The 22,948-nt window shown below is 40.1% G+C and overlaps 2 protein-coding genes across 8 annotated transcripts in view; both read right to left on the bottom strand.

Moving 5' to 3' along the window:
* sptan1 (spectrin alpha, non-erythrocytic 1) overlaps nucleotides 1-6,544 on the bottom strand; it is a 36,701-nt gene extending 30,157 nt beyond the window's left edge. For 5 of the 7 annotated variants that reach the window (XM_038733905.1, XM_038733902.1, XM_038733904.1 and 2 more), the window contains exon 1: nucleotides 6,391-6,544. The gene's annotated coding sequence lies outside the window, so the exon portion shown is untranslated. The remainder of the gene's footprint in view (nucleotides 1-6,390) is intronic. The other 2 variants (XM_038733907.1, XM_038733906.1) reach the window with 1 other exon arrangement.
* Nucleotides 6,545-7,353: 809 nt separating this feature from the next.
* On the bottom strand, nucleotides 7,354-22,856 carry odf2a (outer dense fiber of sperm tails 2a). The gene is made up of 19 exons (XM_038733911.1): nucleotides 22,719-22,856; nucleotides 21,296-21,412; nucleotides 20,964-21,077; nucleotides 20,163-20,345; nucleotides 18,302-18,489; nucleotides 16,453-16,594; nucleotides 16,119-16,244; nucleotides 14,312-14,395; nucleotides 14,087-14,158; nucleotides 13,799-13,915; nucleotides 13,377-13,562; nucleotides 12,950-13,059; nucleotides 11,854-11,989; nucleotides 11,488-11,598; nucleotides 11,085-11,348; nucleotides 10,346-10,446; nucleotides 9,824-9,986; nucleotides 9,321-9,446; nucleotides 7,354-9,234 (listed from the first exon to the last, which is right to left on the bottom strand). Exons 1-19 carry the CDS (start codon nucleotides 22,719-22,721, stop codon nucleotides 9,064-9,066), a joined length of 2,514 nt encoding a protein of 837 aa, XP_038589839.1. The 5' UTR covers nucleotides 22,722-22,856; the 3' UTR covers nucleotides 7,354-9,063.
* Nucleotides 22,857-22,948: the final 92 nt, after the last annotated feature.

Here is a 22,948-nt window from a genome sequence, read left to right on the forward strand (position 1 = left end):
CTATTTTTAAAGAGCCAGAATGTAGAAACATATGAGTGTGTAAGAGGTGGCAGACAACAGTTGTGACTTAGCTGAGTGGCATGCAGACTGGAGGAGCTGGGAATTGAAACACCAACCTTCTTGTTAGTGGATGACCTGCTCTATTTCCTGACCCAGCCGACTCCAAAGACTCATGAGTAAGTCTTAAACTACTAGCAATTAAACTACTGTTAAATTAAAGATATTTTTTATTAATAATAATAATAAAAAAAAAAAATCATCATCTGTAATAAAGTACAAAGCTTGAATTTTTCTGGATGACATTTTACCTACTCAGGTCACCCAAATATTGACATTATTTAATACTGACTAAAAAAAGGAAAGTTCAGACAAACCATCTAGTCTAGAACAGTAACCATCTCCTGCTGCTGTGTCTATTTGAATAGGTTTGTGCATATCTCATGATATTCAAACTGACTGCTATAACTATGTGGGCTTTTGTCAAAGTTACACTCAAGTCTCCCTTTTTTGAAATTGTTCTCAGATACCGTACCATTCATAGAAGCTACCCAGCTGTCTCCAGGATCCTTAACTCCTACAACTTCTCTTTTAGAAGAACCTTGGCAGGATATATAAACAGGGCTGTCTGCCTAAACAAAAACCCCATCCTGTCTCAAGCTGAGCAACCAATAGTAAAATGCCAAACAGGGGTGGGGGCGGACATTCCACATGCATGTGAACAGTAACCAGGCTTCATTACACAATGGGATCGCTGCAGTCAGCTTCTTTATCCACTGTGCCTCTGGCCCCATGGCCAGTATAGCCTCAAACTGTGGGTAATCTCTAGCTAGCAACCTTGTTGAAACATGACAAAGCGTGATCTTGAACAGGCATCCACACCAGTTAAATTTCCAGGGATAGGGCAACCAATAGCATGAGCTGCACAGTCTGAAGACATGAAACAAAAACTCATTCTAAATGAAAGCAATTATCAGTGAAACTAATCAAGGTGTGACTGTTGGTCGTTTCAGCAGATTGCACTTTTCACCCTGTGGTTATCTGACTGTTTGGACGAGTGAGAAATTTAGATGTACCACAGCGTTAACGTAGAATTCATTATTTGTTTCTGTGCCCACCAACAGACACAAAGAGGAAGAGAGGCAGATATTGATCTGTCTAACCAAGGTCAACCAAACTCCAAGCACAATAGCTGATATCCAAGCTGAGTGCAGGGGTGGGGGGGCAAGGGGGTAGTCTGACAGGCTTAAATGTAGACAAACATGGGTTTTTGTTGATGCTGCAGACAGTGAGAGAGACAGTCTCCTGGTCCATGTCTACACTCAATGGGAGGATTAGTGGAGTCAGCAGTGCAGTTGGCTTTTTAACCAGAGCCAGAGGACAGAGATGCTTTGGTCCCCAGACGTACCATTAGCTTTCCAGACAATCAATCCCAGTGAGCAGACACATACACACACTTAAACATGCAACAATATAGTATAACTGAATATACTGTAAACTGACTAATTCATCAACACAATGCCTGAACAAAGTGAAAAACCAAAAGCCAGCAACCCTCCCCCATCCGCTAACCTGTCCCAGTTCACAGAAAGCTTAAATCATCTCAGGGATTTAACAGAGCGTAGCCTCATTCTGCACAGCGATGTCAGCCAAGGACACAAATGTAGATGACACTTCCTCTAGCTTTTCCATCCCAGGGTTACCCTCTTACCTCCATTTGATAATTACTAACTGGTTTAAATAAGACCTTGGGATTCTAGCACTATCCGATTGCAATCCATCACCCAAAAGGCATTTTAATGCCAGGTGTAAATGAACTTTTATGAACAACAGACTCTCGTCTGAAAGGAGATAAAATGATAATTGTAAAATATGATGATAATCGTGTGACTCGTCTAGTTTTTCCAAATGTTATCGCATCGAATGAATCGAATTCTGATACTTAGTCAAGTGTTAACATATAGAAAAGACAATGGTGACTGAGGACATTTAGGGCTCCAAATCTTCCCAAAACTCAGAAGGGGGAGCGCTAACATCATTCCACAGCAGCTCACTGACATGGCTGCAGCAGATGTCTCTGTAAACATTTGCTGCTAACAGCTCTCCGACGCCCCTAAATACAGCCTTGCAACTGCTGATAGCACTTCCTCCCATCTTGTATCAGTAGATAACAGCTATTCCCTCTCTTCACCTCACTGCTGCCTCTGGGGAGGGGGGGTTCTGCTCTCTCCGCAAACACCATACACCCACACACTGATATTACCCAGCAGTACTGCGTCAGCTACGATTCCATTGATGACTGCAGTCATATAACCCTTAGGCCTACTCCCTTTCTTCCATTTCCTACAGGAAAATTTAAAATGTAATGTGTGGGAACTGTGCCAGCTGCATGTGACACTAAAGATCAACGCCCTCCCAAAGTCCCATTTTCCACTTTTACAGATACAGAATGGAAACAGCAAAGGCCCAGTCACTGTCACTATTAGCACCTTTCTGGCCAAAAAGTCCTTCTGTATGGAGGCATATAAGTACTCCCTCAGCTAACGTGGCTACAGAAGTTGTAGGGCTGAAACAATTACTCAAGGAACTCTGACTGATTCAAATAAAGTCGTTCACTTAGCAACTCCCAGTTACTATGGTGAACCATCTGTTATGAATAGGGGTCATACTGACGCCATACTGGGAGGATGGAAGTTAAAGGAATTTGCAGGAAATGGGAGCGTCTCATGAGGCTAGGATGAAGACGATGACCTAACAGCAACAACACGTCTCTTCCTTTTCATTGAACTGAACTTTGTACCTGCCACTTACTGCCCTTTGCTTTACAACAAGATGGAGACCTTACCAAGGAATGGGTTTTTCAAAGTAGACACATCTGAAGAGGTTCACAGTAACATTATTATAATAACATGTTAAATACGCTTTGCTTCCTCGGATTTGTCTTCTCCCTACACTCAGACACACAAGAAGCCTACACCCTCACTTCTCTCTGTCTCTGAAATGTAGTTTACCTAAATAGAATCTGCAGTAAAAACATTCTATGAAATAGCAGTAGCCCTGGCAAACATGATTAATATAAGAGTATTGACAGAAGCTCCTGTCCAGTCAGTTAAACTAGCCTTTCACTTCTCCTAGGCTGACAACTTGCAGGCATCAATGAGTTTGCAAACCAATCTCCAACCAATGTTTTCTGAAGGACTGAACGCTGTGTCAGACTTTTTGCCAACACGTTCATCTATTTCAAGGCAAGATCACACTTCATTTTCATGCAAAGAATACCACAACAACAAAAGACATGCAGTAAAAATGAACTTACTGAACCATACTGATGATGTGTGAGACCAGAGTTATTCATTGTTAAACCAGGACAGTCCTGGCTCAGCATAAATCACGGCCAACAGTAACACAATTCAAATCACCACCCATTTACCAAAACCTCACGACATTCAAATCAAACATTCCATTTTCATACAGACTGAGCTAAGCTGAAAGTAAGACAAATAGTGCAAAACCTAAATGATACACACACCAGATTTTTCTAGTGTGGATCCTCTAGTTTTCTTGCGTTGCGGCTGATCAGAAGGCTACATCTGTGGCAAAATCATAGTCTGCAGCAGCATGTCCATCTGTAGCACACTCCTTAACAATCCGAAAGTGACTGAGGAAGCAAAGTCTCATCTACTCCGCAGCACAGACAGACGCATTGCACCTGCAGTGACTATGCTGTACAAAAGAGCAAGCCAAGATGTAGCCCAGCCCATGCGTCTCTCTGCTCTGTACCTCCTACCCCTCCCTCCAGCTCTCCCCCAACCCTTTACTCAGCAAAACAAATCACAACTGACCGAATCTTCTTTTCTATACAAACTAACAGACAGATACAAACACACACACACAGAAGCACGCAGTAAGACAAACATGGATGTTACCTTGAGTTTGGGTTTAGTAAAGGTTGACATGCTGTGTATCTGTGTAGGCTAATCTGTGTAGGGCATAACATTGATCACACAATCAATAACAGTGCGCAGTCACAATAACAAGATGCTCTTACAGGAAGCATTAAGTTTGAAGTTAATGATAATGTTTCAGCACTCAATGCAATCAACAATCACTGGACACTTGCGATGGAAACAACCTGAGTCTTCCATACAAACAGATTCTCATCATGTCTGGAAAGTAGTTCATGCTAGCAGCAGAATGACAATGAGTTACCAGGCTGTACTGTACGTGCAGGCCCAACCCCAAACCTGACAGCCCTGGAGACAAGGAGGCCTATTTTCTATTTGGGTCACAGTCATGAAAAAGATGTGTAGGCTGTACAGATTAAGAGGGAGTTTAAGGAAAAGCAATATGTAGGTTTTAATTGACAGCGGTCTTGGTATATAGCAACATCTATATTTGAATAAGTTATCAATATTACTTAACAGCAAAACAAAGAGGTGGATTACAAATGCCTGCAGAAATGACCATGCAGGAAAGACTGACCCCACCCTCCATGAATGGCCTTTTAACACCATTATGTGAGATGGAGTGTACTAAATGTTGTGATAGCTAAGTGATGTACATTTCCTGATGCCTCAGTTCAGCTATTCAGCCAAGTAATTAAATATTTATTGAAAAATTATACAATAATAGTAAAACATGCCCGTTCAACAGGCATGTTACAGTGTACCCAGCTGTAACTAGGGAACTAGAGACACAGAAGAAAAGGAAATGAAGTGGTTCAGAGTCTTCTAAATAATCATCCGGGGTCTATGTCAGCCATAAGTCAGAGAACAATATTTATATGACCTGTATTCAAGTGATGATTGTAATACAATCCAATTAAAATGAGGCAGCATAGATGGACATATAATTTGCCCTGGGAGTATCTGGTAAGTATTTTGGGTGGTACAGCTCAAAAAGCTGTCCCATGTTTCTGTATCACAGTGACATTAGGTGATTGCTTTTCCCACTGCTGCCATTTTACATTTGGCTGCTAAGGGGCTTCCTACAGTTGAGGTCAGAGGAAAAACCAAATCGCACATTTAGGTCAACTTTTCAAATGTTTTTTCTAATATATGACCAGTTTCTGTATGACCACTGTGTGAATCAAATAATGTTCTTAAGCTAATAAAAGGACTACACACATTTCCTCTTTAACAGTGTTTATGGTTAATGATGCAACTCTCAGCAGTTACTGTGGTACACCTTTCATTCCTGTGGTGCTTAACCTCTGTCTTGCAGGCTGTGTGGTGCAGCTTTCTATCTTAGTTCCTCTTGAGTGGAGGGGCTGGGGCAACTGGTATGTGAAGAACTTGGCACCACCCTGACAAAGCCACTTGCCGGGACAGTAACATTAGGTTGCAGGTGTGAGATAGCGCCTTCATGTTATGACATCTCCAGCTGTTTTTAATATCCACAACCGTACTTCTGCAAACTATACACAATATTTATGCAAATTATATTCCGTCATGCTCTGTTGGAAATACCAGCGTATTTTCTTATCCTTGGTCCACTCTTTAAAAGCATGTAACGCTAGCCAATGACAATAACGTAGTCAAAACGGTCTCACAGAGTGCATTTGAGAATAACCGTCCTCCACGGACACGTGTACATTATTAACCGTGGCACTGTCCGCATTTAAATAAATGCAGGGTAATAAGAGGAGTGACAGCTGGGTCCATATGTCCAAAGGTATTCAACTGCACTGGGCGGCTCCCTTTCAGCCATGGCCGACAAGCTAACTAGCCACCTACATAACCTGGCCATTCTTCATTCAGTGAAATTTTATTCACTGATTGAAACCACATAACATACAAACTATGAGGAAAGACATATTTTAATGAATATTGGTGAATCATATTTGGTTAGCGTTACAGTAAGTTACATGTAAATTAGAGGACTAACGTTAGCTAGCCGCTCAAGTCAAACCCCTGGGTTAGGTTCACTAACGTCAACATTTTAACCAGACAACCAGAATAATAACTGCGCACTTTCAAGACGGAAACATCACATTAACAGTTACGCTAGCTGACGATGTTACAAACACCGTCTTATAAATGTTTAAAACAACCATTGTCTGAATACAACGCAGATGGATGGATGGATGTCAGTGCAAGCTAATGCCATTTAGTAGGGTGGCTAATGCTAACATTTCGATAATATCTAACCCACTGGCTACTTTATCTTAGAGGCGAACTAGAAACCCTTGTCTAACGTTATTTTACCAACTGTACGGTAAATATCATTCAATACAGGGAACGCCTGCAGCTTGGGTTAGCTAACGTTAAGTTAGCCACCGAGCTAGCGACAAATTGAATTTACAGAACAAGGATCTAGGAAAGCTGAGCTGTAGCACAGTGTGCACTGCATCTGTTTTAAAATGAGCAACATAAATACATGCACGTTCCATACCTCGGTCTGTTTTCTACAGAGCTTCCAAAGTAACCTTGCTGGTTGTCCAGGCGGATCGACGACGAAGGATGAGAGGCTGCTCTTTGAGATGGGTGTTTGTCGTTTTTTTACCAAATGTGACGTAATTTTCTGCAGCTGTACGGAAAGAACCGACACATACCGGAATCACCCGACATTCTGAGTACAACATTCTAGTTACAGCACTTCAGTTCTTTATACCCTGATTGTCACATTCTTATAATGTTAAGCAGTAATCCAGGCTGTGGCACCAAACAGCACTTAATAATCACAACTGAAAGCTGGTGGCGAGGCTCGAAATCATAATGTTCAAATGTTGAAGCATATATTTTCCTTCACAATGGCACAATAATACATTTTAGATAAATAAAAGATAAAGCAGGACAGACGGCCTTTCACATTGATAGGCAAGCATAAAATAATGGTGAGTGCAGGGTAATGGGTTGAAAGTTTTAATTTTACTCCGAAACATTGTACTCCCATCCCTGTAAGCTCAGGCTACATTGTTGATACAGAATGCACTGTATCTTGACTACCGATCACTTATTAACACTGCAATGCAAAGTCTGTGTTCAACTGTGAATTATAAGCATTTCATTCTTACATAATCTCTCTATAACCATCAGTGTTGTCTGGGAGAATTCCTTCAGCAGCCTCCCTATCAGCTGACTACCACAGGGAGATCATCTGTTCATTAGCTGTTACATATTGGTTGATACATTCTTTTCCCTGTTACTTCCATTTTTTAACAACCCTCTCCTAATGTAAACTAAAAATATACATTTTTCAAATCTAATCACACCTCCATATTGTTCATATGCATCCCCTAAAATGATTATGTGAGTAGTTAAAAGGGACAATTTATCTTACAGGTGAATTCATTGTGAATATTAGAGAGACAGAGAGAGTTGATGAGAGCTGAGAAAATGACACATACACCACCAATTTTCAGTTTCACTGAGATTTTGTTGTTTTATTTCCACTTTTAAGTTATCCATGGTGGATATAAATTATTCAGTTGTTTAAATACACTCCATGAAACACTTATGAAAAAACAAGATCAACAATTATTGATTCTACTAATGTAGTATGTAAAACTGTAAACCCAAAATAACTATTTCGACATGCATTGTCGTGCACCAGCCAAAGGAAAGCGATAGCACCAATGTTTTCAGCTCCATAAAAACTCAAAGCACAAGTACAGTTAAGCACGTAATGTGCCATGGATGGCTTAGCTACAGTTGTATATGTAAAAAAACTAAAATCCATTGTTTTAATATCTAGCTGTAGAAATACAGTATAGTCTGTTAATCCTGGTAATACCCTTTGTCATGACTAGCTTAGCTTGAAAATAAAAGATAGCGTGTAGTCTTGTTGTTTTTGGCATGCAAAATACGGACTGACTTCAACATACCATCATACATTTCTGAAGACAACATTCAATCTGAAAAGCTAGAAGGTGCCATCAAAACTAATTAGTGAAAAACTGTAGCACAAAATGCTTCCAGACCAAACACTGCAGCTTTTGTTCAGTCTGTCTTAACTCATTATCGCAATAGCAATGGAGTCTACAGGCCCCATTAGTTGTCTTCAGCGAATTTGTGCCTGACCGCTATATTTTAGACAGTTTTAAACATTACAATAGTAAAGTATGGTAAGGAATGTTTAAAGCAGCAGCAAGAGCGAGCTGGTCAGATGAAGGGCTCCAGATTACAGACGCCGAGTGCAACCTTTTTATTTCCTTTTTGTGAACCATCAAGCTTTTCATTTTTATGTATTATAATTTAAGTATTAAAATTTGACGTGAGATGCTAGCTGCACACCGTTCACTAAGCTTCACTAACACCCAGCCAATCCAACATATCAAGTCATGTACATTTTATTTATATAGCCACAAATTAACCTCAGGGAGATTTGCAATCCGTACACCATTCTACACCCCCGATCTGGATAAAGAAAAAAAATATAAAAATATATTAAACATGCAAGTGTCCTAATTTTCTTTATGCTTAATAAATTGTGAAGCCCTTGTCTCCTCTCTGTAGTTTTCTCAACTCATTTATGATTATTCAAAACTAACATGGTGATAGAAATACATTAGGTGTATAAAAGCTTCTGGTAAAATATGAGTTGGTAAAGTGATGTTGGAGGTGACCTTCAATCTAGTCTTGAGACCTTCAACAAATGCCTTGTCTCATTCAGTTAAAAACCCTATGGTTACATTTCACATGTGTTTATAGAATCTTCAAACTACTCTGGGTCAAATCCATGGAGTGGGGAGAGCCGTGGAAAGGGGTGCATTTATTGCTGTCTGTCAGTGTTGATACTACCACTAAGAGTCAACAAAGACAATTCTTAATCCTAAATTTAAGGGCTTTAATATTACAAAATATCTGTTTTTTAGAATTATGTTTTAATCCAATTACATTTTTTTTATTGTCTACCAATTAAGTTCTAAACAAATCTTTCCAGAAACAAGTCCACATTCTAAAAGTACTACCAGCCTACATACTACAGCTCTTCCCCAGCAGTTTTAAAGCGGCATGAAACAAGCAACCAGGCCACTGACCATCCTTACAGACTCCTGCTCTTGTTAACAAATCTAAAGTAACACACTCTAACCACAGTACTTTTACACGTCTGACAGACAGGATGTCAGATGGGTGAGGGGGCTCGCAGTGAGCTGCTTAGGGCCAAGTCTCCAAACACATTGGAATAGGAGGCTTTGAGGAACTGGACGTAGTTCTGCAGGCTTCGGTTGGTACTGTCTGACTGCTCCAGGCGATCCTTCACGTCCTGCAGTCGGCTTTGATACCGCCGTTCCACCTGAGCATCATAAATACACACCTTACAGACCTACTATCACAGCTGATCCTTACAGATTTCGACTATAAGAGTTACTTTACTTTTACCTCCTCTTTGTTGCGTCGCAATTGGTTGATTTCTGAGGTAGTCCTGCTAAGTTGGGTCTCTAGGTCCAATATCTTGGATTGGGTGGAGTGTTCTTTGGTTGCAGCACGTTCTCTGGTTTCTGACATCTGCAGATATATATGACACATTGGACTTAATTAATGGGCAGCAGTGGGTGATAAATAGTACATAGAACTGATATATCCCTATATGTCGCTAACAACATGTACTTCAAAAGCGGCCTTGCTTATATTTAAACACAGGCCTACACACCCAAGCTGCAGTAGCCCTTGGGTGAAAAGTGTAAGCATGTGTTTAGAGAGAAAAAAAGAAAAAAAGAATGAAACAAGGGGCTCAGGTTAAATTCTTTTCCCAGACAAAGAACCTCTGCATCTGTATCTCTTTTTGTGTCATTGCAGAGGTCTTACTGAAATGAACTACTACTGTATTCTTTAACCACACACTTTGTATCACTGATGTTTAACAGCTGTTGTCACTTTCACACCTGTTGGTGAGCATCATTCAGAGACTCCTCCAGCTTCCGGCTCAGCAGGGAACATTCCCTTGTTTTTTCCTCCAGACGGAGCTGATTGCTTTTGATGGTCTCTTCCCGTTTGGCAATGACGGCCAGCAGGTCGCTGTTCTGACTGCCAGCCTCCTCCAGCTTTCTGCAAGGTGACACAAGAAAGGAAAGCGACAACAGCAATCAACAGTGCCCTGATTCATATCATTTTACAAGCTATGCTATTAACAATGACATTATGAGGTATATGTAGTTTTAGAGCTTGTTTTTCCCAGCACATATGCAAGTGTTATGCATGCAACTCAATAGTAGTACGTAATAATAGTAGTGATGAAACTACTCAAACAGGTGAGATAAAAGGTTAGAGCTGAGATAAAAGGTTAGAGCTGTACAACTAGGAGGGAGGAAGAACACTTGCTGGTCATTAACTGATAGGTGTGCTGCATAGGGTAGGGTAGGCTGACCAGAGGGTAGCAAAGATGGCTAGGCTAAGTGGTGACCTACCTTTCCAAACCCTCCACTCGCTGCTGAAGCTGTCTTTTCTCCTCCAGCTGTACCTTGTTCTTCTGTCTTAGAAGCTCCATTTGGCTGCCCTGGGTCTCCACCTAACACAACATAAGCCCAATCCTTTATCAGGTGAGTTGGAATGCAGTCTTTGGGTTCCTACTAAGAGTTATTATTAAAACTAATAGCATGCTTGTGGTCAGACTATAAATTCTATTAATGTGGCACTTCATTTAAGAGCAAAAGTGTTCAAGTCCTTGTAAACCTCAGTTACACATTTGGTGAAGATGAATGCCTCTATGACATACCAATTTAGTTTTTAGTGCTACTATAATTCAAAATTGAAACCACATTTTCCATTACATCACTTGTTATGTTTCCTGGTTTTATAGATAAAACAGTTTGGAGTTAATTTTCTATCTGCCAATTGATAACCTGTTTGTGCTGAAAGTGTAGTGCAGCCAGGCTGATTCAGCCTTGATACGTGGTGCGCGCTCTACCAGGTGAGCGACCTTGGCACCCCAAAATCTTTTTTACCATAAGAATTCAGCAAATCAAACTGGTTTTACAAATGACAATGCAAAAGAGCAGTATGGAGGCAGGTGTTTAGCTCTGTCTTATTGTTTCCTCAAAATCAATGTGGTATCATCTGATTAATGTTCAAATTAACTTTAGCTTGGAATTTAATTATTATTTTGTGATGCTAATTTCAGCTTGCATGCATAGGACAGTGTGTGACCTTCATTCGGAGGTCAGTCAGGGTCGTGCTAAGCTCCATGCTGCGTCTCTCCTGGCTGCGCTCCCTGTCCTGAGCCTCCTCCAGCTGGAGTTCGGCGCGTCGTAAGGCTTCGGGAAGAGGCTCCAGCTCCGCCAGCCGCCCCAGCAGCTCCCTGCGCACCTCTTCTATGTCCCGCTCCAGCTCTCCCCGCACCGCCTGGGCCTCCTGTTCCGCCAGAGCCAGCCGAGCACAGTACTCATCCGCCTCGGCCCGGGTTTTTCCAACCTGTGCAGAGTTGGTTAACAGAAAGAAAAAGTGGGTTCAGACATTGCATGAAGATGAACAGTGTACACTGGACTGTAATCTGCTGTGTTATCACATCTCATACTGCTGGATTCCTGTTATTACAGTATGCTTCACGCACCTGGATCTTATAGCTGTCCAGCAGACTTTCATACTGCTTGATGGAAGCTTTGACCTGCTGGAGCTCTGACTGAGACAAGGCGAGCTTCTCCTCCACTGCAGATGCTGTAGCCTGACAGGAACGCACAGCTTCAGATGATGTGCCATCAGTAATTAAATTAACAGGACAGTGCAGCCTTCTAATGTAATATAAGTCAATGTAAGTCTATTAGAATGAAAAATGGGGATAGGAAGGACATTATCCAAAACACAAAAGGAAACCAGATATGTAGATATTCTGATGTGTGCAAGGTAAGGTTAACATTTTATAAATGTGTTCTCACTGTAAAGTGAACTACAGACTTCTGTGGACTGTTGGGTATTTCACCTTGAGGGACTGGTTCTCCAGTTTGGCAGCAGTGATCTCTGTGGTCAGTCCATGCAGGTGATCCAGCAGGGCTTGTCTCTCCGTTCTGCCTTTATCCTCTGTATTCTGCAGCTGCTCTGTCAGCTCTGCTGTATGGCTGCATCACATTGCACAGTTGTCATCCTTTCATTTATGTAACCAAAATGGTGGCGTTTTGAACCAGAACCAGCAGTAACTTTTCACTGGTTGATGAATTCTTATCAATATAAAGACACCTTCTATGCTTTCTTCAGTGGAAGAAGTAATTCATGTGTGTTCCAGGCCTGTCTTACAAGTCATGTGCAGATGGCTTGACTCTGAGTTGAATTAAAATGTGTAAACTCCATCCATCCATCGTCAACCACTTATTCTGCATACAGGGTTGCTAGGAAAAATATTCTCACTCCGACAGCTGCCTCAGGGACTTCATTCAAGTTTGTGAAGGGGATCATCTAACCTAATGTCAAAGTATAGCTCTGCCCTGATGACATGTCATTGGCAGCTGAATTCATTTAAAAAAACACAACAAACATTCGGGTTCCCCTTATACCGCGTCCCTGTACGCAGGATAAGCGGCTGACAATGGATGGATGGGTTCCCCTTATACCACTACTTACAGCAAAAGATCAAATATCACAAATGGATACCTCCACGTGAACAGTTGAAACAAGCAGTCTTAAGTTTGTCCAGTTAAGATAGTTTGATTCTTACTTGGAACACTTATACCTCACAGAAAAAACGTAAGGCCTAATGGTTCCTCTTGCAAGACGGTTGATGCAAGGTATGTGCCCCAATTCTATGCTACTAATAATTTATGATTCAGTAATTATTAATGATACTAAGCATAATGTTGAAAACCTCACAAAAAGCTAATGAAAATATTTTTTTCTGAAGGATTATTTCATCATTCATCAACTGTCACCAGAGCTGTCACTCCCCTGCAAGCCATTATTGAGCTGTTGTTCAGCTGTGAATAGCTCATCAATGCAAACTAAAATTGGTGCCAAATCTGTAGTACCACAGTGTGACAGCCGCTTCCATCTGTCTGTAGCTGAAGTCATAACAGAGCTGCAGTTACCTGTTCAACAGCGACAGTTCGATCTCCAGTTGACTCTTGTCTTTCACTTCTTGGGCATAGCGGCTTTGCCAGGTCTCAGCTGCTGAAAGTGCATCAGCCACCTGCTTCTCCTGTTAAAAAGACATTTAAACTGTTTTAATATCACAGTAGAATGTTTCTGCATGATTCTGCTTCAAACACCAGTGCAGAAGAGGTGTGTGTGTGAGAGAGAGAGATGGGGCTTGAAGCTTTCTTTAAAAGTGAACTGAAAGAAACAACTAATGCCATGAGGAATAAAAGAGCAGTTCACTACTGTGGAAGTGTTTCAAAAGTACCTAGTGAGGATATTAGGAGTAATCATAGGGACCTGTGTGAGTCTTGTGTGCCTCTGACCAATCCATCTAGAGCTTTAGTAGAACAGCCCGCCTGCTCAGTGACACAACCCTACCATGTCCAGCAGCTGGACGCTCAGCTGGCCTGCAGTGCCCTCGCTGCGCTCAGCTCGCTGTTTCTGGGCTCGCGTGGCTTGTTTCAGAGCCTCTCGGTCTGCACTGGCCTGCTGCTTCAGCCTCGCCAGGTGCTCCCTTAGATGCTCCATCTCTGCCTTCTGCTGATTGGCTGCTCGCTCCAGATTCTGAACCAATGGAAAGAACAGAACCAAGGATTACAGCTGGGTACACTGTTTATGCTTTCCACTTGTACAGCAGAGTATCAAAACAACAGTTAAGATGAACAGACAACAATGATTCTGACTGCAGTGTCCTCAGTGATATAAGCCCTCACATGTCATTTCCCAAGTACATATTATAATAATAGATAATTACATATGATGGCATGTACTAGGACAGACAGATCATGACCGTGACAAACCTTTATCTGCACAGTAAGCCGGTTCTTCTCAGCTTCTTTGCTGCGGAGCTGTCCTTGTAAATGAGCTCTTGTTGACTCCAGACTCTTGGACAGTTCAGCTGTGCTCTTGGTATTGTCCTGCATTCCCCAAATCCAGCAGAATTTACATTAGGGACAAATATGTATTCCTTTGACCTACATAACTAAAGGATTAAATGCTTTGTTTTGGAGCCCTGTTAGAGACAGCTCCACAGTTTGACAGAGCCATATACAGTAAAAAGCATCACAAAAACTGACAGCTGTATTTACCTTTTCAGTATCTAAAAGTTGGGAGAGTTGATTAACCTCTCTGTCTTTCTCTTGAAGTTTCACCACAAGACGCTGCAAAAGGAAAGCAAGTTTTATTTATAGAGCATATTTCAATGCGCTTTACATGAAGATAAAAAAATTGGGGAAAATATATGATAGGTATTAGCCTGTCGAATGAAAAAAAAGAGAATATAAGTAGATTTAGAAGGCTTCTGTTAAACTCACAGTGTTTTCTGCTTCTGTCTCCACCAGTCTCTTGAGTAATGTATCCTTCTGCTCTGACAGTCGGACTGATTCCATCTGCTCAGTCTAACAATACACAAGTCATGGAATATGAAAATATATACCTGTACATAGGGCTGGGCAATAAAATAATAATGATTATTATCGCAATATAATTTTCTTCAATAACAATAAAACAAATGTTCAATATAATCATCAATAAATGTTTGATTTAATTCATTTCAATCACAAACGAATTAGCACTTAATTTTTCTATTAAGATATTAATTTTGTTGAGGAAAAGGGACTGAAAAAAGATTTACTAATCATATACTTTTTTATCATAATAACTTCAGATTTGTGAAGTGATCCACTGTCTGGCATCAAATTTTTGTCACGTTCTGACCATACAGAAAAGTTTAACCACACAATTAACTGTCTGGTTTCTAAAATATTCACTCAGGAGCAAAAATCAGCCTTTAAACTTGAAAGAAATAATGATTTGATCTTTGTCGTGATAATTATCGATATTCAGTGATATGAAATGTTTTTATCGTGATAACATTTTTGGCCATATTGCCCACCCCTAACTATGCGCATATATATATATATATATATATATATATTTTTGAAAAAGGTATCAGAGGCATTGTTCAACCATGGTAACTATCCCTTATATCCCTGGTTGTATTGCAGACAATGTAATCTTTGCTTTGTGGTATCATTTGATAAAATCCATTTAGAAGGGATTTTTAACTGATAATAATTCTCATGTGAAGCACTGTGAAAGTGTTTGGTATAATATTTGCCTGTTGTAGTCAGTCTCCTCCAGCATCTTCTCCGTGGATTTTAAATATGTGTAAATGTATTAATCACTCAGGGTCAAGTTTATCAAGACTTCTGAGCAAATTTCTACCCAAACGGGCACCAGACTGGGGTCACAGTTTGCATGTCATCTTAGCAAGCGTTTGCAAGGTTCACCTTTCTCTCCTTATTGCATATGCATAGATTCCGCTGCATTTACTCGGGCGGCTGTGGCTCAGGAGGTAGAGTGGGTTGGTCGTTAATCGGAAGGTCGGCGGTTCAATCCCTGGCATGTTGAAGTGTCCTTTGGCAAGATACTTCCGCCAGTGTGTGAATGTTAGTTTCCGTTTGAGCACTTAAGCTCAGTGTATGACTGGTGAAGGTAGTGTAAAAGTGCTTTGAGTGGTCGAAAAGACTAGAAAGGCGCTATACAAATACGGAGCATTTACATTTAAGTCATCCAATTTGTGATGGTCAGGTGTGCTGGCATATTCTCCAAAGCAGGAGTAAAAATAGCACAGATGGGATTTATACAAAAATATAATATAAATATATTATTTATCTCAGCATTCTAGTATTCTTCTGGCCGTCGCAGCTGCATGAGCCACTATGTCTGCCATTTATCAGTACAATTAGACCTAGTAATGCATGTTTTTCTCATGGTTGAAGTAAAACTTGAGAAGCCAAGATCACTGTGTAATAATTTGTTGGCGATCTCACAGAAATCCCACCTGAACTATGTGCTCTTCTTCCCTGGCAGTCCGGGAGCTGGCTGCATAATGAGCTGCTGCCTTAGTAAACCAGGAGCTAAGTACACACAGATTGCCCCATTGCCACTCCGTTTTACCAGGAAATGTGTTATTCTAAATGCACTATGACATTCAAATATTGGAAATATGATGATATGATCATTCAGTTAGCACACACATCCAGAAGACCCCTGTGTTCCCTGTGTATTCAGTTATCCATTTTTTAACAATGGCTTTAAAGATGCGTCACACACTACCTTGGATCCATGCTGCTCTCTGAGGAGGTGCCGCAGAGCTCGGTTTGTAGCTTCAAATGTCTCCAGTTTCTGTAGCAGCAGATCCTTCTGACGGGCCAAGACTGAAGACTCAGAGCCAGACAGCCTCTTCACCAGCAAACAGAAAGTCAGAGAGGGACAAAGACATGGGTTCACCAAAGAAAGCTGTGGGAACGAGTTCTGACAAATCATTGGTTTAAGTCAACTAGATGTGCTGCTCTTTGCTTTGGAGGTAAAAGTATTGCTTCCCAGGTTTCTAGAAAATGTTGGACCTCACAGGCCACATAATGAGGCCAAATACTAAGTTAATACTCACACTGCCACTAGCACTGCACAGTTTGGAAACAGATTCTCGCAGGGCTGAGACTTGCTTGGCAGCTGCTGTCCCATCCACTTCAGCCTCCATCAGTTTTCTGAGCAGAGCATCTTTGTCTTGTTGCATACTGTCCCTGTCTAATCTGCAAGGACACAAACTTTGTCTTATTATTATTACTATTATTACACCAATATTCCTATTAGTACACATGACTGTGTGATCTGATACACACATGACATGCCGTTGTGATGTTGTTATTGAGATTCTATAGAGGTAATAGCTGAAAGGAACTGTTTGCAGTGAACCGTTTTGGGATTATAAACAGTTTATGTGAGAGGAACGTGTAACTGTAGTAGAGGACAGATTTAAAGACGAGATATTAAACAAAAGTTTTTTTAATCTGCCTTTACTCCATGGAGAAGCATTATCTAAATTCTAACCTTCTTTCCACTATATTTTAATCCTGGCTTTAAACAGGAGTTGTTCTATTCTACATCCCGGGTGTAAAGTCATTTCCCAAAACATGGCTAACTTTGAGATTGCATGGCTCTGAGTCAGAGGGAACGGGACAGAAAACCAGACAGACATTCTGACTACTCGCCAATGAGTTTGTCTTAAAGATCAGTGCTGTATTTATCAAGCATCTCAGTGTAGGGAATTAGTCAAAATAATGCATATTTGGTCCGAATTTTTATGGCCAGGAGTAAAAAAAAATTCACATCTTCCAAAGTAACTCCTGTCTTGGTTGATATTTAGGAGAGCTAAGATGTGTCAGATTTACACCAGCATTCAGGCTGAAAAAAACATGTGAGTAGATTTATTTGTGGCTGAAAGTATCAGAAAAGTGGTGTCCCACTCTCTCCCAGGAGTCATCCTGCTGCTGAAAGTCAGAAGCTTCATCAGTATCTCTCAGTCCTAGTCTAGCAGAAGGTAGCACTGGTTTTAGTTTAGCTTTTAATGCGATTCACATAGCCCACCTTCCCCCAAGTAAAATTCTGCTGATTACACACAAAGGTTTACATGAGCAGGCACTTTGCTGAATTTGTTTTATATCTCACTGCCAAGTCCTTTAAGGCTTCACACTGTACAGACTGTGTGTTTTTCACCATCAAGACTTAAGTTAAAGACAGATACAGTATGTGCTAGGCCTGCACGATATGAGGAAAATCTGAGACAACATTGTTCCGTATTGCAATGACGATATGACTTGCGATAAATAAACAAATATTGAAGTGTGCATATTAGCTGCCTGGCTGTCTTTAAATTCAGAAGAGAATTAGAATTGAATATTTTAAATATAACTGAATGCTGTTTCTAGAGCAGCAACAGCAAAGTCACTACATAATCTCATATTAATAATCTCCACTGCCCTCCACTCAGCCCAGTGTGTGTGTGGAGCAGCCAACACAGAGAGCAGGGCAGAGGTTGCAGCCTGATAGTAAACACTATGGTCTTTAGCCTGTTTAATGCCGTGGCTCGTGCCCATCTCTAATTAACATTAGTTTTATTATTCATTGCATTTCAGGCAGTTCTGCTATGTGTTTATCGTGCATGTTCATATCGTGACGACGATGAAAATATGATAAATCAGTCAGCACTAGTATTTGCCCAATCACAATGTCTGTGACAGTCATGACTTCAGGACCTGCCCTCAGCCTGAATGTTGTTATTCAACTAACTACACTGACCTCTAAGATATTTACCAAGGCTGTCTCAACGACTACACTAGCCTTGCAAAAACTCTCGAAAACCATGTTAAAAATGAGGAGAAGAAAAGAAGAAGAAGAAGTGATTTTTAACTGATCAGAATTCTCATGTGAAGCACAGTGAAAGTGTTCGGTTTATCTGCCTGTTGTAGTCGGTCTCCTCCAGCATCTTCTCCATGGATTGGCGTAATCGTGTGTTCTCCCGCTCGGTCTCTTCCAGCTCCTTGGTCACCTCAGCCAACTCCTCCTCCTGCTCGGTGATCACCCGCTGGGAGACACTCAGCTGCTCCGACTGACGCTCCAGCAGCTGCTCCTTCTTCCGCAGCTCCACCTGCATACATACAGATGCAAACACACGTGGGCAGACACACAAACAACGTGTTAATGCGGTCTTTGAGGACAGTCACAGAAACTCTTGACGTATCCCAGCTGCCATCACATGGGGTGCAATTAGATTGTAATGATCTAATTTAAATTAGTTTTTTTTATTTAAACACCCACTGATGCATGTTTACGGTTTTATTCATTTTATTTTATTGATTTAATGAACTGTATGAATAGAATTGTTCTTTTGAGTTATCCTTTGGCAAGATTGTTCTTTTGACATTCATGCCAATAAAGCAAATTGAAATTGTAGTCAATTGCCAAGACCTTGAACCCAGAGAATGCTTTTACACCACTTTGGAATTTTGTGCAAACTTACAAAAAAACACAACAACTGATATCTGTAATTTATGTATTAAGTATTTAGACCCCTTGGTTAGGATGTTGTATGTAGAAGCAGAGATGGTATTATACAGATGATTAGCAGAACCTGGTTTTCAGTCCAGACAATCTTTTTACTCCTGCTCTAAAAGCCCTTTGGTAAACTGCAGGGGCCGATGTATGAATGATGCATCCCCGCGCTCGAACTGGTATCGATAAAAGAAGAATGTGCAGAGGGAATGTGTCAGCTCACACAGTTCACTAGAGATAGCTGCAGGTGAAATGATCAGGAGAGATTAAATATAAGGTCAAAGTGTTTATAGTAAAACACTTTTCAGGTTGTTTGCCAGTTTTGCTAATGCTGTTATTTTGTAATCGACACAGTTCTCTAAAATGTCAAAGGCACATTTATAAACTTAACTCTAAATGATTTCTGAGGGATGAATATTGTCATTCGTTTTACTTTACATTTGAGCCATCATTTCCTTGTTGATGATCTTGTCATTTTATCCTGAATAGTAAAGCAAGTCTGTTTTTAAAAATTAGCTCTATAAATGAATCATTGATCATCCTTCTGATGTTAAGTAATAGCTGATACATCCCCACCGATGAAGGTTTACAGACAGCTTGATAAATCTGAACAGTGCTCACTGTGGGCATATTTCTATTTTTGTGCATATGGGTTTTAGTGGTGAATCTACACAGAGTTGTATGCATCTGGCCCCTGGCGTGCTGTCAAATACCTTTTACTTATAGCATACCGGGCATACTACTGTGTTCCTGGGAACATTCAAAACTTTACCTGTGTTTTGTCCCGGAGCTATGCCTCAACAGAGGTCTACAAGTGCTGACAAGCACTTTGAATAAAAAAACAAAAAACTTATATTCACAGGTGTATTCCTTTCTTAATTATGTCCAATGACTGAATTAACCACAGATGAACTCTGATCAAGGTTCAAGAGAAATCTCACAGACATGGGTCAATTTGGAATGAATACTGTTGTAAATGACACAACTCTTTTATTGATTTTCAATACATTTGGAGAAAATTTGAACATGTTCTCAATTTGTCCTTATGGGTTATTGTGTGTAAATGACTTGCCCCAAAATTTAATCCATCTTAAATTAAATGCATAAACAATGTGAGGGTGTTCTGCATGCTTTCCTAAGCACTGTATATGAAAATAATGTTTTTATAATTGTTGTTATGAAGTGCCACATAAATTATTTAAACTGTCATAAAGGACTTGCGTGATGCAGACCTGCAAAGATCAACGTGGACACAGAGGAGAAACTGACCTCATTCTTCAGAGAGCTGACTTCAGTCATTAAGCTGTCAATCTTCCTCTCATACTGGCTGATTCGTCCGTGCAGCCCTTCTTCTTCTTCTGATGTGAGGTCAGCCAATCGCAGCGCAGACTGGGAATGTTCAGGTTCTGGTTCGGGGAGCGGTGGTGTGATCTCAAGGCGGTGCGTCGGCCCCTTGGTGCAAATTACACTCAGTAACACTACATCTTTGACTGGATGGATCGGTTTAAAATTCTCAGCAGAAGGGATTTAGATCCAGACCAATCTTCAACTCATGTTTCATTTGCTCTGGTGTCACCTGGTGCTTTACTTGAAATGACTCATGGTGATTGAGCACACAGACTGAGAGTGAATAAAGAGTTAGTTTTTGTCTGATCTTTGAGTTAGGGTGAGTACAGTTTAGGATGCTGCACCGACACGCTTCGATGGTGATGACAAGAATGGCATGCATGCCAGTGTTTTTATTAAAGTTATTAAATTATTGATGAATAACCCTCATGCATGAATTGCACATACACAAAAGTCTAATTTTATATATGATACATGATGATGAAGATGCAGAAAAACAGAAGTACATGACAAAAATAGCATTTTGTCAATATTTTAAAGACCCCCCCAAAAATTCACTGATTATGTTTTTAGGGGAGCACGTTGCTCCTCTCTTTTTAATAGCTAAGCTCCCCCTGGCTCCCTGTAGTTTGTCCTTGCTGGCACATCCTAACATGCATGTGCAAATTAGTCTGGGGATGCTAGGCTAGGATTTAGCTGTATTATTTCTTCAAGGTGTGTTACCTCCCACTTATATGAAGCATCCCGTATGGAGGCCTTTCCCGGTGGTATCCATGGCACTCGAGTTTTGACCTTGGCTGTAGGACGGATGTTTCCTCTGTCGACTTTGGGCTTTCCCTTTAAAACACAGAGTGTGTGCAGCAGCATGTCATTGACATCTGTCAGGCCTCTATGCTGCCTAATAACTACACTGTATAAGAACAGGTGTGCATTATGAACAGGAGTGAGTGGAATGAGTTTCACAAGATTTCATAACTACTGAGATCCACACATTAAATTTCTGCACATTTACCTTAAAACAGAAATAACTGAAAACAGTAAAGTAAATCTCTAACCTGAGGCGTCCTTGCAGGACTCGTCCCCTGGCTCTTCACATGGACATGTACCGGTGTGGCATCGTTGATGTGCACATGAATTGGAGGTGAACTTGACCGAGTTCTCATTGCTTTCCTCTGTGAAACAGAAACAGAAAAATTTGAGTTAAGCTGATGACATGAGGGTTACAGGTGCATGCGGGAGCACAAGGAAAATAATTCATACATAAATAGAAAATATGATAGAATATTTAAGATCTATTTGATTGCACCATATTTCAGCTTTTCTTTCTAGACAAGGTGGTTAACATTTCAGTAGTACAATTACAGGTGGTCATTGCTAAACAGGGATAATGACAAATGTTCAGAATCTTATAGGTAAAACCAGGAAGATTGTGTATTTTGTATACTTTTAAGCAACTTTTGTACTTTTAACCTATTTCATCTCCTTGGAAGACAAAAAATGTGGGATTTAATAATCAAAAACTACACAGAGAAATAAAAAAGAGTTCAGTAGCTGATGCCTTCACAATAACAATACTCATAATCAAAACTATGAATTCCAACCTAAAACACATGCACTGACAATGCTATATGTAACACACTGGAAAAAATACTCCATTCAAAGTAAAAGTCCTATATTGAAAATGTGACTAATTAAAGTGCAAAAGTATTATCAAGAAAATGAACTTTAAGTATCAAAACTAAAGTAATCAATGCAGAGAAATTGCCCCTGTGAGTCTAGATAATACATCTAACAATATAAATAGTATTATTATTTTTACTCATGCCTTAATATTTTCTCTTTTAGTTGGTTGAGGTGAAGCTAATTCTTAATTTTATACTGGGCTGCAACTAATGATTATTTTCTATTACGGATTAATCTTCAGGTAATTCCTTGACCAATCAGTTAATTCTGAAATCCATGTACTTGTCAATTAATCATGTTATTGATTCAATGACTCACTGTTTCAGCTCATTCATTTGTATATGTTGTTAGGTAGTTTATTTTTTGTACAGTGCATCACGTTTTAAAAGTTAAGCATATATGTTGTATGCAAGTAACTGACGTTAGTAACTAAAGTAGTAAAAAGTTCGCTATTATAGTAACGTTATCAGTGTCATGAAACACAAATATTATATGTTATATTATACAATATATGTAATATGTAAAGTAACTTTACGGATAACGTTACCTCAAATTTGTACTTTTATAAAGTAAATGAGTAACGTCAAATGTACTTAGTTAAATTTCACTACTGCTTATGGGGCATGTATCCGTTTTAAATATATAACAGTTAACGATAATCAAAAGGCAACGTAGCCTAGCAAGAAGTAACGTTATACATTAGCCTGACATTAGCCTTAGCTTATTAGCTAACGTTAACCCTGACAGAAGTCTTTCTAGCGTCTGTCCAATTACTTAAAAAATTCTCCGTCTTACCATATGAGAAACCAAAATATACTCGTCAAGACTTCAAAATATCTTTAATTAGCAGACCATCGTTTTTATTTAGCAGGCAGAATAAGTAGGTTAAAATAAAAAAGTCTATTGGAGTGAAAGCTTGGATAAACTTCAACAGGTAGTGACGCTAACATCTCTCTGGTTGGTCAGTTTAAAGAACGTGACATCTTTCTCCAACGATGATTGGACCAGAGCCGACATTCTAACGT

Source organism: Micropterus salmoides, unplaced genomic scaffold, assembly GCF_014851395.1.
Source record: "Micropterus salmoides isolate LMB-PRFRI ecotype aquatic unplaced genomic scaffold, ASM1485139v1 Ms_hic_scaffold_20, whole genome shotgun sequence".
Taxonomy (NCBI): Eukaryota; Metazoa; Chordata; class Actinopteri; order Centrarchiformes; family Centrarchidae; genus Micropterus; species Micropterus salmoides.

Excerpts from the sequence above, each read along its gene's own strand:
- odf2a (XM_038733911.1), bottom strand. Across the intron at positions 13,916-14,086 it reads AACTTTTAGATACTGAAAAG|GACAATACCAAGAGCACAGC; the intron begins GTAAATACAGCT and ends TGGGGAATGCAG. Across the intron at positions 9,447-9,823 it reads TGAATGATGCTCACCAACAG|ATGTCAGAAACCAGAGAACG; the intron begins GTGTGAAAGTGA and ends ATATATCTGCAG.